General features: G+C 47.0%; 1 protein-coding gene across 5 annotated transcripts in view; it reads left to right on the forward strand.

Annotated features, from left to right (window-relative positions):
* The window catches only part of ALS2CL (ALS2 C-terminal like), a 63,302-nt gene that overhangs the window by 34,256 nt on the left and 14,076 nt on the right, over positions 1-14,970 (forward strand). For 4 of the 5 annotated variants that reach the window (XM_071734530.1, XM_071734531.1, XM_071734529.1 and 1 more), the window contains 8 exons: positions 891-967; positions 1,596-1,662; positions 2,484-2,680; positions 7,244-7,309; positions 8,459-8,557; positions 10,966-11,124; positions 11,404-11,515; positions 13,998-14,075. In XM_071734530.1, the coding sequence (XP_071590631.1) occupies positions 891-967; positions 1,596-1,662; positions 2,484-2,680; positions 7,244-7,309; positions 8,459-8,557; positions 10,966-11,124; positions 11,404-11,515; positions 13,998-14,075 (855 nt within the window). The remainder of the gene's footprint in view (positions 1-890; positions 968-1,595; positions 1,663-2,483; positions 2,681-7,243; positions 7,310-8,458; positions 8,558-10,965; positions 11,125-11,403; positions 11,516-13,997; positions 14,076-14,970) is intronic. The other variant, XM_071734528.1, reaches the window with a different exon arrangement.

A 14,970-nucleotide genomic window follows, 5' to 3' on the forward strand; every position in this document is an offset into this window, starting at 1 on the left:
CCCAACTCCATTGACTGGGATGAGAGCACAGAGTAACCAGCTCACCCAGGGACATCTCCAGTGCAGACATCCCTGTTCAGGCAATGCTTCCCAATCCCAATCCCAATCCCAATCCCAATCCCAATCCCAATCCCAATCCCACCCCATGTCTCATCTGCTGCTCTTTTACTAAGGATCCTGGAGATAGAACTGGACTGGGGTTGGATTTGGCTGGGGATGCCAGGAGATGGGATGCCACTGCTCCAGTGGGCTCTGGGGATCAAACCTCCCTCACTTCTCACTTTATCCACATCTTGTGGATATGTCAGTGATTAAGTCAAGGTGTCTGTGAGGTTGTAGTGGGACCCCAGTGCTATCACCTAACTTTGCTCCACTACAACCTCACAGCTCTGCACTGTGGGCAGCTGGACTTGAGCTGTAATATGAAATGGAGTAGAAATTTTTCTACTACTTCAGTTCCATTTGCTGGGGTGCTGATTCAAGTAGAGACTCCTTAAATGTTGTACCTGTGGGCTGCTGTGTCAGCTGAAGCCTAAGGTAGATCCTAAAATCAGGGAGTGCTGCATGGCAGGGATGGTTTGGGAGAGTTGCCACGTGGTAGGGAAGAAACTCTTGTAGAGGTAAAATGCTGACTTGTAGCCACAGAATTCTAGAACACCACTTAAATGACAGGCTAAGAGTTTCTTCTACCTGCATTTCTTCAGTCTCCAAGGTCTGTCATCATATTTTGGGATTGGGGCCATAAAAGAGGGATTTTGCAGTGTTTCCAATCTTGCTGGGCTGTTTAGTGCACTGGCAAAGCAGGGGCAAACTGTGATGTTTATATCAATAACAGGAACATGTTCTCCCTTTTTTTTTCTTTATTTTTCCTTTTTTTTTTTTTTTTCCAGGGAAACAGCTTTCAGAGTTTTGATCTGAAGCTTGTGTGGGTAGATGAAAACTGCAAGGAGAAATCAGCTGCAGGACAGTAAGTAAAAATATTTCCATTTGGAGGATGAGAAAAAAAAAAAGTGTTTAGTTTGGTTGTGAAACAGGAAACGATTCTCAAATGTCCTGTCTCTTTTCTAGCCAGTGGGGTTGGTTCTGAGCTATGGGTGCCTCAGGTGGGATCCCAGCAGCTTGCCTTGGAAATCAGTTAATAATAAAATGGTTTTAGCTGTTAAGTTATCAAACAAAGATGAGCTGACTGGTTGAGTAACTCAAAGAACCATGAAATGATTTGGGTTGGAAGGGACCTTAAAGCTCATCCAGTCCCAAACCCCTGCCATGGTCAGGGACCCCTCCCCCAGCCCAGGGGGCTCCAAGCCCCATCCAACCTTCAACACTGCCAGGGATGGGGCAGCCACAGCTTCCTTGGGCAACTTGGACACCCAGGGGTTAACACCCTCAAATTAAAGAATTTCCCCCTAATACCTAACCTAACCCTCCCCTCTGTCAGTTTAAAACCATTCCACCTCACTCTGTCACTGTCCTGAGAAGGACAAAGTGACTTCAAAAGCACCGCTGGCTTCTGCAGAGAAATGGGAAGAGCAGGACCTGCTGTTGGGCTGGGAAATGTGTTTCTCACAGTCTCTGTAATACCTTTTCCTTCCCAGGTATGGGCTCAACATTATTACCCCAGAGGAAACCTTCTTTCTCTCTGCCAAAGACCCACAGATGAAGGTGAGCAGTGGGCAGGGGCTTTCAGTGCCACCTGGGATGAGCTTGGAAATACCAGATGGAAAGAGGGTATAGAGGGGATGGCAGCTCTGTAACAGGAACAAAACATTAATGATTGGAACTTGAAGTCTCACTAAGCATCAGGATGTTGGATGCTGAGTGATCAGAATGAGCACATTGAGGATGATCCCATCAACATCATCAGAAGACCGAGGAGTGGATGATGGGGGAGCTGTCCCTGTCCATGCAGGGGGTTGGAACTATATGAATTTTTATGTCTTTTCCAATCCAAATAGTTCTATGGTGGGCTCTGCACCTGCTTAAAGTTCAGCTGAACTTGTGAACACCTCTTGTGATTTTTGCCACTTTAAAAATGGATTAAAGCAGAATAACAAGCAGTGGGTATTTCAGTTGTTGGTTGTTTTGGTTTTGGGTTTTTTTTTTCCTTTTGTTAAGCCTTATCAGATGGGCAGAGGTGTTTTAGGCTGCTGGGTGCTGGAAGTGGTTTCCCATGGGCAGGATGTAAGCTGCAGAGCAGGGACAGTAAGTTCCAGCAGTGTGGTCTTGTACCAAGGCTGGTAGTGAAAGTCAAGCCCAAACAACCCTCAAGTGATCCTCATTGGTGCAGCTTGCAGGACCCAGGATAACATTTCTTGTTGATGCTATAGATGGGCCATAACACACCAGTCCAACCACAGGAATGTTCTAGCTTAGAATGGATGGAAACCCAACAGCTTTTTACCACTTGGGAAGTACCTCTTGTTGGGGAGGGACTTTGTTGTCTTCACTAGTTAGCTGAACCTTCTTTTTTTATCTGTCCCCAGGCTGTTTGGCAGTGGAAGCTCAACCAGGCTGTTCGCCAGGCAATCAATGGGAAGAGAGATTTCCCACTCTGGGGAAAAACTGGGGAAGGCACCGGGCCCCCAGCCCACCGCTTCTTCACCTACGTCTTCAGGCTGGATGGGAAGTTCAAAAGTGCCACCTATGAGGGCGAGTGGCACTGGGGAAAGCCACATGGCAAGTAAGGAGCCTTTTTTAACCCTTTCCCTTGGGAGGGCACTTCCCTCTTTGTGTAGCACAGCCTGGATCAAAGGGATGCAGAGCTGGAAGTGGAGATGCCATAGAGCGGCTGTAGAGGTGGTGGCTCCATCCCAAGGTGAAGGTCTGGACCACACACTGCATAGAATCATAGAATCCTAGAATTGGCTGGGTTGGAAGGGAGCTCAGAGATCATCAAGTCCAACCCTTGATCCACTCCCGCTGCAGTTCCCAGCCCATGGCACTGAGTGCCACATCCAGGCTCTTTTGAAATATCTCCAGGGATGGAGAATCCACCCCTTCCCTGGGCAGCCCATTCCAATGCCTGATCACCCTCTCCAGAAAGAAATTCTTTCTAATGTCCAACCTAAACCTCCCCTGGCACAACTTGAGACCTCTTGTGCCCTCTTGTCTTGCTGAGAGTTGCCTGGGAAAAGAGCCCAACCCCCCCCTGGCTCCAACCTCCTTTCAGGGAGTTGGAGAGAGTGATGAGGTCTCCCCTGAGCCTCCTCTTCTCCAGCCTCAACACCCCCAGCTCCCTCAGCCCTTCCTCACAGGACTTGTGCTGGATCCCTTCCCAGCCTCCTTGCTCTTCTCTGGACCTGCTCCAGCACCTCAATCTCCTTCCTGAGCTGAGGGGCCCAGAACTGGACACAGGACTCAAGCTGTGGCCTCCCCAGGGCTGAGCACAGGGGCAGAATCCCTTCCCTGGACCTGCTGGCCACGCTCTTCCTGAGCCAGCCCAGGATGCCATTGGCCTTCTTGGCCACCTGGGCACACTGCTGCCTCCTCTTCAGCTTCCTGGCAATCCAGACTCCCAGCTCCCTTTCTGCCACTCTGTGCCCAGCCTGGAGCTCCCCATGGGGTTCTTGTGGCCAAAGTGCAGGACCCGGCACTTGGCCTTGTTGAACCTCATCCCGTTGGGATCAGCCCAACTCTCCAGTCTGTCCAGGTCCCTCTGCAGAGCCCTCCTGCCTTCCAGCTGATCCACACTTCCCCCCAGCTTAGTGTCATCTGCAAATTTGCTGATGATGGACCCAGCCTCATCTCCCAAGCAGGGATAGATTCTCTGCTTCCTGCCTTCCTTGCTTCCAGAGGGGAAATCTGGTATTCAGGGAGCATATTGGGACATATTTCAGGGCTTGGTTAAAGCATGAGTCCTCCCACGTGGTCTGTTGTGTTGTAGATGTCTTGGTAGTGATACTGGTTTGTGCAGTAAATTGTAGATGCTGCCTCTTAATAATGTGGTAATGATCACATTGAAGGTGCTGCAAAGGCTTAAGAATGTAATTAGGACTTAGGCTTGAGCTAATGTTTATTTTGAAGATGTCAGCCTGAGGCATAAAATCTTACAGTCATTGTAACACCAAAAAAAAAAACCCCAACCGACCAAGAAAAGAAACCCCAAATGAAAAACCCCAAGAAAAATAACCACAAAACAAACAAAAAACATAAACCAAAGCCAACACAAACCAAAAACAACCAAACCAAACCAAAAAAAAGGAACTCCCCCCCCAAACAAAAAGCAAACATAAAATCCCCAAAATAAAAAAAAACAACTAAACAAACAAAGAACAAAAAAAGCCTTTTGCTTGCAAGTGAGGGAAAAATTTTATCCTGTGCTATCCGAGTATATTTTAACGTTCAAATTATTATTAAGGGAAGGAAACCAAAAAGTAAATGGAAAAGATGCTCAAATGAATTTCTTGGGGACATGAATCTGTTCACTAAACATAGAGTTTAGTTAAGAGCAACCTCTTCCAAGATGTAAATCAAAGGTTAAGTGATCCCAACCCAAATCTCACTGACACAAGAAAGATCCTCTGAATAAATATGAAATATGACCAACCTCAGGCACCAAAACAGGCTCATTTGGAAGTTTTATGATTCCCTGAGTTTTACACAGTTTGTTTACAGATGAAGCAAAAAAAAACAAAAAAAAAACAAACCAAAAACAGATGTAGAGACTTGGTTTGAAAGAACCCTAAAATAATCCCAAATCAAAAGCTGAAACCTGAATCTTCTGTGTTAAATAGGTGTTTGGGGCAGAGCTACATCTGAGGTGCTCCTCTACATCATCCCCACCTTCTCCAGCACCTCCACTCCTAACAGAGACTGGAAAACCACTGGGTGCAGCCACAGAGAGAGCAGCACCTCCTCTCCTGGCTCTTTGTTTCCTCCTATCTTAGGGCTGGAGAAGTGAGATGAATAAATATCCCTGCTGCTTCATATCAAGCCACTTAATTGAGGAATTAAGGAAAATTGTGGCAGAACTAAGTGACTTCAGGTGCTTTTAATACCTGGGCTTTTAATTGCTCCATTACTATGCTTTCCTGGAATTATTTTTCTGTGTGGCTTGCTACAAATACAAGATTTCAGAGCAGCAGAGCTGGCCTTGATGGCACGTCCACCTCTGAGGAAGAGCCTGGCATGGTGAAGAACAAGAGCAGAAAGCTGCAGCAGTGTCAATCAGAGATCTTCAGGAAAAAAAAAAAATAAAAATCTGTGTTCTTCACTGCCCAGTCCCAGTATTTCTGGTGAGCTGGTGCTGTGGAAGATCACCCTGTGGCAGGAGCAGGGATTCTCTGTGGTTTGCTCTCCTTTGCTAGCACCCACCTCGAAGCAAAAGGAGATGGATTTTTAAATCTACTTGAAATGAATCTGCCTGTAAATTCCAGAGCAAGAAGCTGTCTCCTTCAGGGTGTTTAAATCAACGACCTCGGCGAAAGTCAAACAAATGCGTCACAGTTTTGGTGCTAAACCATCTCCTTCCTCTTGCCTCTGGTTGGGGAATGTGTCTGGGATGATGCAAGATTTCCAACAGTTTGTGGGTGGAGTGGGAGAGCAGGAGGGGAGGGGAAAAGCATTCAGAGCTGGGCATGGCCCTGCTGTCATCTGCCCCCCACGTTGGTGGCTGCGGTCTCGTCGTGAACTCATGGAATCTTTTCTACAACCCCCACCCAGAGCAGATGGAAAGATAGGATCCCTTCAGGCCAGTGCTTGTCTCATTTGTTTTCAGAGTGCCAGGTACAATGAGTTTTGGACCATGCTGTCATTATGTTGTCTGCAGGGCCATGGCCATGCTGGAATTTCAGCTGCCTTAATCTCATGATGGCTGCAATTACACAGGATCACGTGCAAGGTCCTAAAGAGATGAGCCAGCAATTCTCCAGAATGCTTTGGAATCATAGAATCCTAGAATTGGCTGGGTTGGAAGGGACCTCAGAGCTCATCAAGTCCAACCCTTGCTCCACTCCCGTTGCAGTTCCCAGCCCATGGCACTGAGTGCCACATCCAGGCTCTTTTGAAATATCTCCAGGGATGGAGAATCCACCCCTTCCCTGGGCAGCCCATTCCAATGGCTGAGCACCCTCTCCGGAAAGAATTTCTTCCTCATCTCCAACCTAACCCTCCCCTGGCAGAGCTGAAGCCCATGGCCTCTTGTCTGACTGATAGAGCCCGACCCCCCCTTGGCTCCAACCTCCTTTCAGGGAGTTGGAGAGAGTGATGAGGTCTCCCCTGAGCCTCCTCTTCTCCAGCCTCAACACCCCCAGCTCCCTCAGCCCTTCCTCACAGGACTTGTGCTGGATCCCTTCCCAGCCTCCTTGCTCTTCTCTGGACCTGCTCCAGCACCTCAAGCTCCTTCCTGAGCTGAGGGGCCCAGAACTGGACACAGGACTCAAGCTGTGGCCTCCCCAGGGCTGAGCACAGGGGCAGAATCCCTTCCCTGGACCTGCTGGCCACGCTGTTCCTGAGCCAGCCCAGGATGCCATTGGCCTTCTTGGCCACCTGGGCACACTGCTGGCTCCTCTTCAGCTTCCTGGCAAGCCAGACTCCCAGCTCCCTTTCTGCCACTCTGTGCCCAGCCTGGAGCTCCCCATGGGGTTCTTGTGGCCAAAGTGCAGGACCCGGCACTTGGAATGTTGAACCTCATCCCCTTGGGATCAGCCCAACTCTCCAGTCTGCCCAGGTCCCTCTGCAGAGCCCTCCTGCCTTCCAGCTGATCCACACTCCTTCCAGCTTAGTGTCATCTGCAGATTTGCTGATGAGAATTAGGGAATTAGGGAGATTAGGAGATTAGGGAACTTGGAAGAAGAGTCTTCCTTTTCACTCCAGGGCATGAAAACTATATAGTTTTCTATTTACATTTGATTTTAGGAAGTTCTTCAGCAGGAGGGTGCTGAGACTCTGGAACAGATTGCCCAGAGAAGCTGTGGCTGCCCCCTCCCTGGAGGCTTTCAAGGCCAGGTTGGATGAGACTTTGAGACTTGTTTGGATGAGGAACACCCCTTCCCATAGCAGGGAGGTTGGAGTAGGTCACCTCCAAGCTCTCTTCCATCCTAAGCCATTCTATGAAAACATGATGGTATTAAATCCTTACGCTGTAACCCAAAATCCCAGATATCCCTGGAGAACTTCCATGTCTCTGCCCCCCTGAGGAAATATTTGGATGTTAACCATTCCTAGGCTGTGCCTTGATTCTTTTTGTTGCAGCTGTGAGTGTTGCTGGTGACCAACCTTGAGTAATTCTTCCTCTGAATTGCAGGGGGACTCTGAAGTGGCGGGATGGACGCAACCACGTGGGAGATTTCAAAGAGGGCTTGGAGCACGGGTAGGTCTTTAAAAAAACATGTTTCTTGCTTACAAAAGGAGTTGAGAAATGGTTCCTCCCAGAGTTATAGGGACACTGGCATCTTGTTAGAGGGACTTGTTGCAAGTCCTGTTTTAAAAACTTGGTTTAAGCTTCAGTAGGGCTTAAGCTTCAATAGAAGGGGATGGGGAGTGTGGGCAGAGGAATGGTTCAGATGCAAACATCTTTTGAGCTGTGGGTGTGTCTGACCCCAGATCTCTAAATCTAGGGGAATTCATTCATATGAAATGCCTCAAGAAAGTTATTTTTAGCTATTTGCTTCCTAAGAAGCCAGGCTGAGAGAGGGGTGGTTTTCAGCATAGAGAAGAGAAGGCTCTGAGGAGACCTTAAAGCACCTTAAAGCACCTTCCAGTAACTGAAGGGGCTCCAGGGAAGCTGGGAATTTTCACAAGTGATGGGATGAGGGAGAATGGTTTCCACCTGCAAGAGGGGAGATGGAGATGAGATCTTAGGAAGAAATTCTTCCCTAGGAGGGTGGTTGCTGCCCCATCCCTGGCAGGTTGGATGGAGCTTTGGGCAACCTGGGCTATTGGCAGGTTGGAACTAGATGATCTTTAAGGTCCCTTCCAACTCAGACTATTCTATGATTTTATGATCTTCCTAAATCTCTCTTAAATGAGGAGTTTTCAGGGAGAAGGAACTAGATTACGAAATTCAAACACTATTTTTCTAAAACTTTTTGCAAAATCAGGCTGTGACATTAAAAAATCAGACTCTTGCATTACTCCTTCCTACAGGAGTTCCAGGATAGGTCAGGTTTTTATGAGGGATAAAATGTCTTAAACACTTTGTGTTGGGTTTAAGAAAACACTTTGTTTGGACCAAAGCAATTTCTTTGGTAATCCAGCTCAGCCCCTATACTGAGGAAAGGGTAGAGAGGGGGAAAAATCCAACCCTATAGAAAGTAGCTCTGGAGAAAGAAGGAAAACCTGTGACTTCACCTTAAAGGAGATGAGCACTTCCTTGGATCATCTTCTTGACAACACAAAGTAGTGTCAGAGCTGCCCCCAACCATATAAATCAGGTCCTTTAAATCAACCAGGTCTTGGCAGGTTTTTAATCTTCATCCAGTACAACTGAGTCACCTTTTTCCATCCTAACTTCTTGTAGGTTTGGGATATGCCTTGTCCCCCGGCGCTCTGAAGATCGCTACGACTGCTACAAGTGCCACTGGCACCAGGGCAAGATGAGAGGCTACGGAATCTGTGAGTAAGTAAAACTCAAACCCAGGTGCTGGGGGAAGGAGGGAACTCCATATATTTCAGGCTCACTTCCATTAAAAAGGTTTGGCCATGGTGTAATTTGCGTGCCAGAAGATATTTGCTTTGGAGGTGGGTGGTGGGGCTGCTTCATGAGCCCTGAGTAACAGAATAGTAAGAGCTTCTCTGCAAGCTGTGAGCACTGGAGCTACCTGGTGTAGCATCCTCTGGGCCCTGGAGGTGAGGATATGATTTTCTATCCATGCTTGTGGCTGCAGAGCTGAGAGCACCTCGTGTGCCATGAAAGGGGAGTCTACAGCTTTATTTCTCCCCTGGCCATGCTGTCTGAGTTAATCTTGTCTAGAGCACCTTCCTTTGGTGATGGATGGAATTGGTGGTCTGGTATTCCTGTTATCCCAAACTCTTGATGGGGGTTGGTTCCTCTAGTTGGTTTTCCTTGCTCACTCAAATTCTGAGCTTAAACCCAGACCTTAACTTAAACAATGGAGCCAAAGTTTTTCTTCTGTCCTCATCAAAATGCTTCTGGAAATCTTTATCTGGATTTTCTATCTCAAAAATGGAAACTTGGATGAAGTCCAAGTCCAAGTCCTGTTTCTCCCCTGGCCATGCTGTCTGAGTTAATCTTGTCTAGAGCACCTTCCTTTGGTGATGGATGGAACTGGTGGTCTGGTATTCCTGTTATCCCAAAATCTTGATGGGGGTTGGTTCCTCCAGCTGCTTTTCCTTGCTCACTCAAATTCTGAGCTTAAACCCAGACTTTAACTTAAACAATGGAGCCAAAGTTTTTCTTCTGTCCTCATCAAAATGCTTCTGGAAATCTTTATCTGGACAGCTCTATCTCAAAAATGGAAACTTGGATGAAGTCCAAGTCCAAGTCCTGTTTCTCCCCTGGCCATGCTGTTTGAGATAAATCTTGTCTAGAGCACCTTCCTTTGGTGATGGATGGAATTGGTGGTTTGGTATTCCTGTTATCCCAAACTCTTGATGGGGGTTTGTTCCTCTAGTTGGTTTTCCTTGCTCACTCAAATTCTGAGCTTAAACCCAGACCTTAACTTAAACAGTGGAGCCAAAGTTTTTCTTCTGTCCTCATCAAAATGCTTCTGGAAATCTTTATCTGGACAGCTCTATCTCAAAAATGGAAACTTGGATGAAGTCCAAGTCCTGTTTCTCCCCTGGCCATGCTGTTTGAGATAAATCTTGTCTAGAGCACCTTCTTTTAGTGATGGATGGAATTGGTGGTTTGGTATTCCTGTTATCCCAAACTCTTAATGGGGGTTGGTTCCTCTAGTTGGTTTTCCTTGCTCACTCAAATTCTGAGCTTAAACCCAGACTTTAACTTAAACAATGGAGCCAAAGTTTTTCTTCTGTCCTCATCAAAATGCTTCTGGAAATATTTATTTGGACAGCTCTATCTCAAAAATGGAAATTTGGATGGACTCCAGTCTGTCCAGTACTGCACTATGGGCAGCTGGTGGTGTCCCAACCTCACCCAGCTTCCACCTGGAAGGCCAGAAATGGCAGAGGAGGATTGATCCACAGGTTGTTAGAGACAAACCAGTTTAATTTGCAGCCCGTGGGGTTAAGTGAACAGGACCAGCTTGCTTTGCTTAGGTATCAGTGAGCACAACACCACCTCCATGTTAACTGAGGTAACAACTGGCTTGGAGCATTGGCCAACGTGAAGACCTCTGCACATCTCATCCCTGCTTTCACTGAACCAACTGTCCAGAGCCACCAAGCCCAATTTTCCAGCTGCTTACCAAGGGATAAGCCATCTCCTTCTCCTCTCCTTCCCCCCAGCCTCCTTGTTGTGCTCCCTGTTTATGAGTCAAACTCGGAGGACAGGATGTGCAGAAATCTCAAGGGAACTTGGAGCCAGCGTTGCTTTGGTGTCTCTGGGGTCAAATGTGAGACAGTGTTGGCAATTATTGATGACAGATTGGGTGAAGTAGCAGTGAAGATCTGCTGGCCAGCTTGGATGGACCAAAAGGGAACTTCTTCCAGGGGGGTGAGCCCAAGAGAAAGGGTGGTTAATGAGAAGAGGAAAGGAGGAGACAAATCCAGCTTCCTGTTTGATCTTATCTACTCCAACTCTGGATTAACCAGTGGTCACTGCAGCCTGGCTGGTGAGAGGTCAAGGACTGAGCAGCTTCTCCCAGGAGAATTGCAAACCTAGGTGTGATGTCCTCAAATGATTTCCAAAATTATGTGCTTGACTACCTTGGGTTGCTTCACGCTCCCTGTAGTGAACAACTACCAGCTCCAGAGCTCTGAGATAAATATTTGGAATATTTAGTATGCAGCTCAGCCTAATCTCTTCACATTCCTGGCTTCCTACTCCAGTAGTAGCTCTAAAATACTCACAGTCTGAAATTCTGTCTGTCTCTCTGCCTGCAGGTATGGGAATGATATGGTCTACAAGGGTTACTTTAAGGACAACGTGCGCCAAGGATTTGGGATCCTGGAGAACCTCTCAGCTGAGCATCCATTTAAATACACAGGACAGTGGGAAAATGACAAGAAGAATGGATATGGAGTCTGGGAAGACAAAGACAGGTAAAGGTGGCATAGATCAGAGCTGGCTTTAGGTGTCTGGCAGTTTTGCCCCTCTATTGGAAGGGGTAAAGGTTCATGTTTTGATGGGGAGACTTGGGGATGAGGGGGGGGAATGAGTTCAACCTCTGCTACAGGGCTTGAACTTCTGGGGTACTCTTGTATAAACTGAATTTGGGCTGCATAGGGTGTTATATCAGGTAAAACTACCCTCAGCAAGTAATAAAGTGACTAAGATTTAATAAAACAGGGAAAAAACCCAACATCTCTGTTGCATTCCAGGGGGGAGAGATACATAGGGACGTGGCTTGATGATCACAGACATGGACAAGGCATTGTAGTAACCCAGTCAGGAGTCTGCTATCAGAGAACATTTCATGCTGATAAGATGGTGGTGAGTACCCATTTTCAGTGAATCAGAGAGCCAGGGAGTTCTCCATCAAGGGCAAGGTTAAGATTTCCCTTCATAATTAATCTTCAAAGGCAAAAAAAAAAGAAAAAAAAAAAAAAGAAAAAGGAAGGAAACTTGAGCTTTGACATTTTCCCCCAATCCAAACCATTTTCCCCCATGGAAAGAAACATGGAGGAAGAACATGGCCTAGAAGAAGTCTTGTTTCTTGCCATTTTCCTGAGGTGTGCAGGTAGGAACTACCTGTGAGACTTCTCCAGGATGGACTGAGCTGCTGGAGAGCAGTGAAGGGGAAAGGGCCCTGGGGGTGCTGGGGGATGGAAGGAAGCTCAGGAGCCAACAATGTGTCCTGGTGGCCAAGAAGCCCAATGGCACCTGGGGGGCATCAGGAGGGGGGGGTCAGGAGGTTGAGGGAGGTTCTCCTGCCCCTCTGCTCTGCCCTGGTGAGGCCACATCTGGAATCTTGTGTCCAGTTCTGGGCCCCTCAGCTCCAGAAGGACAGGGAAGTGCTGGAGAGAGTCCAGAGCAGAGTGAGCAAGATGCTGAAGGAGTGGAACATCTCCTGGTGAGGAAAGGCTGAGGGAGCTGAGGGGCTCTGCAGCCTGGAGGAGACTGAGGGCTGAGCTCTTCATCTTTATAAATATGGAAGGGGTGAGTGCCAGGAGGATGCAGGAAAGCTTTTCTCAGGGGTGACCACAACAGGACAAGGGGCAATGGTTATAAACTGGAGCATGGCTGGTTCTGGATAAACAGAAGGAAGAACTTTTTCCCTGGGAGGGTGACAGAGCACAGCCCAGGCTGCCCAGGGAGGTTGTGGAGTCTCCTTCTCTGGAGACATCCAAAGCCCCCCTGGATGTGTTCTGTGGAACTGCTGGAGGTGACCCTGCTCTGGCAGGGGGGGTTGGACTAGAAGATCTTTTGAGGTCCCATCCAACTCCTAATTTTCTATGATTCTGTGATATAGTTCTGGCTGTTGGGCTGCTTATCCCACCAGAATTATAGACCAGGATCCATCCCTGAAATGCCTTGGGAACATTAAGTCTTTACCTTTGCAGTGTGAGTTTCCCTATGACATGGTGACCACCCAGTTCATTGAAAGTTTAGAAGTTGATGGAGAAAGCAAAAGGGAGGTTGACATCACTAAGCCTGGCTTGGAAATAGAAATATTTCTCCTCCTGAAAAATACGGACTTGAAAAAACAAACAACCCCTTCCCCACTCACCAAATGAGGACAAAATGTTTAGCATGGAAACTTTGTCGGAAGGGCTTTCCATAAAAACCTCCATCTACAGGGAAACCAAAATAAAGCTGCTTTTGGGTCTGCCAGCTGCCAAAAGCTCCTTCAACTTCACAAGGCTTCCGGGTGGGAGCAGTCACTTCAGTTTTCCTAGTGGAAAATGGATATGGCCAAGAAGCTTCCCTTGGAAACCTTTTATTTTTGCCAGAAAGGGTGCTTTCCATCAAGAGAAACCATTCCAGTGGAAAATGTGTTACAGCTCTAAAAGTGACCACATTTTCTGGCTGGTTATGGGGACTTAGAAACCTCCAGGCCCAAAGGGGAAGAATCTTCCCCCGTTCATATAAATGATCCTGTGTCTGTTCTGCATCTGGGTGCTTCTTCCATGAAATGGAAGCCACCAGGTTGCTGGTGAGAGTTGGGAAGTAATGGAAAGAATCATTTTATGAATGTTTAGGAGCAGCTCCTTAAAGCTCCATAAATAAAACAAGGGACAAAGCTCATTCTATACAGCAGCTGTGTAGAATTGCTTCTTTTTCTCTTAACCATCTTGCAAAAAATGACACAATTGGCCACAATCACCTAAAGGTCATAGAATTGGAAGGACCCAGGGCTTTGACCTGCATGGCAATTCTTAGAACAGAATCCTGCCTTTTAATCCTTGTTCCAGAGAAATGAATATAAAAGTTGGGTTGGTAAAGTCTCCCTGTCCTTCTCTGGGCAGTGATCCCCACTGGGTTATCTCCTGGACCTGAAGATGGTCTACAGGAAAGCTGGAGAGGGACCTTTTACAAGGATGTGGAGAGATGGGATGAGGGGAGATGGTTTTAAGCTGAAAGACAGGAGATTGAGTCAAGAATTAAGAAGAATTTTTTTCCTGTGTGAGTGTTGGGACCCTGCCCCAAAGAAGTTTTTGCTGCCTCATCCCTGGCAGTGGTCAAGGCCAGGTTGGATGGGGCTTGGAGCACCCTGGGATGGTGGGAGGTGTCCCTGCTCATGCAGGGAGTTGGAATTGGATGAGCTTTGAGGTCTCTCCAACTCAAACCATTCTGTGAGCTCTAAAGAACCTCCTTACTTTTCTTTTGAGCATTGCAATTAAATGTTAGGCTTTCAAAAAGGTTCTCAGAACCTGCAGTCCATACATAGCCCAAGACAGTGACTGTTTCTAGATGAACTTGAGGAGGTAGGAAAGTAATGTCATAAATTTACTACTTTTGCTTTCAAATGAAGGGTTCTGGGATTCTTCTCTTGGAAGATGACTCTGTCTATGAAGGCAACTTCACGGAAGATCTGACATTTGTTGGCAAGGTGAATGCTTTCTTCATTTCAGCTTTTCTATACTATTGCTTACTCTCCAGGAGGACTAATGGCTTCATTTTCACGTTTTCTGAGTTTTGGTTTCTTTTGTAAGCTCCATCTGAGAGACTTTAGGTGGGGCTTTGTGCATCGTTTTGGTGTTTTTACTCTTTGGTTGGCACGGAGGGTTTGGAGTCTTTCTGTTGTTTGTGGGACATTTTTGGCTGTGCTTCACAGCTGCAGCTGGGATTCTTTTGTCTTTTTAGAACAAACATTTTAGCCTTCCTAGTGGTTGGGAACACAGGAAATGAGGTACAAACCAAAGAGAATTGCAGTACCAGCACTGCACTGACGTAACCGAGATGTTCACGGAGCTGAGGGACCTCAGAAGATTAATTTTGCAATCTGGACACTCCACTGCCACTTTCAACACCTCACTGTTGATATTTAACAGAAAGATCTGGTCAAAAAAACTCCACCAAGTGTCCTGTTGCAGGGCAAACCAGTCCTCCAGCTTGCTACAGGAATCTCTGCTGGGCCTGACGGGAAGTGGGTGGTTGTGAGTGAGTGGATGTCAGAAGAGACACTTGGAAAAACTGGAAATCAGCCCCATCATTAGCACGGGAGGAAGGGTTTGTCTTCAGCTAGAAGACTTGGTGGATTTTTTAGAGACTGATTGTAGTGGTTAGATAGAGCTTCCTTCAAAATTAAGGCTTGGTTTGAGTAGTTAGTCTGGAAAAATCTGTTCTTTATCTACAGGTGGAGTGCCTCCTGCTATTAGCAAGGAGGATTTCAGGCTCCTATTCAGTGCCAGGCTACTTACAATATTGTTTGGCCTTGGGTTGGATTTAATTAAAACTTCTAGGTTTGTGGCAAGCTACTGCATGTCTTCTCTATTTGCCTCAGA

This window comes from Heliangelus exortis, chromosome 2 (genome assembly GCF_036169615.1).
Source record: "Heliangelus exortis chromosome 2, bHelExo1.hap1, whole genome shotgun sequence".
Taxonomy (NCBI): domain Eukaryota; kingdom Metazoa; phylum Chordata; class Aves; order Apodiformes; family Trochilidae; genus Heliangelus; species Heliangelus exortis.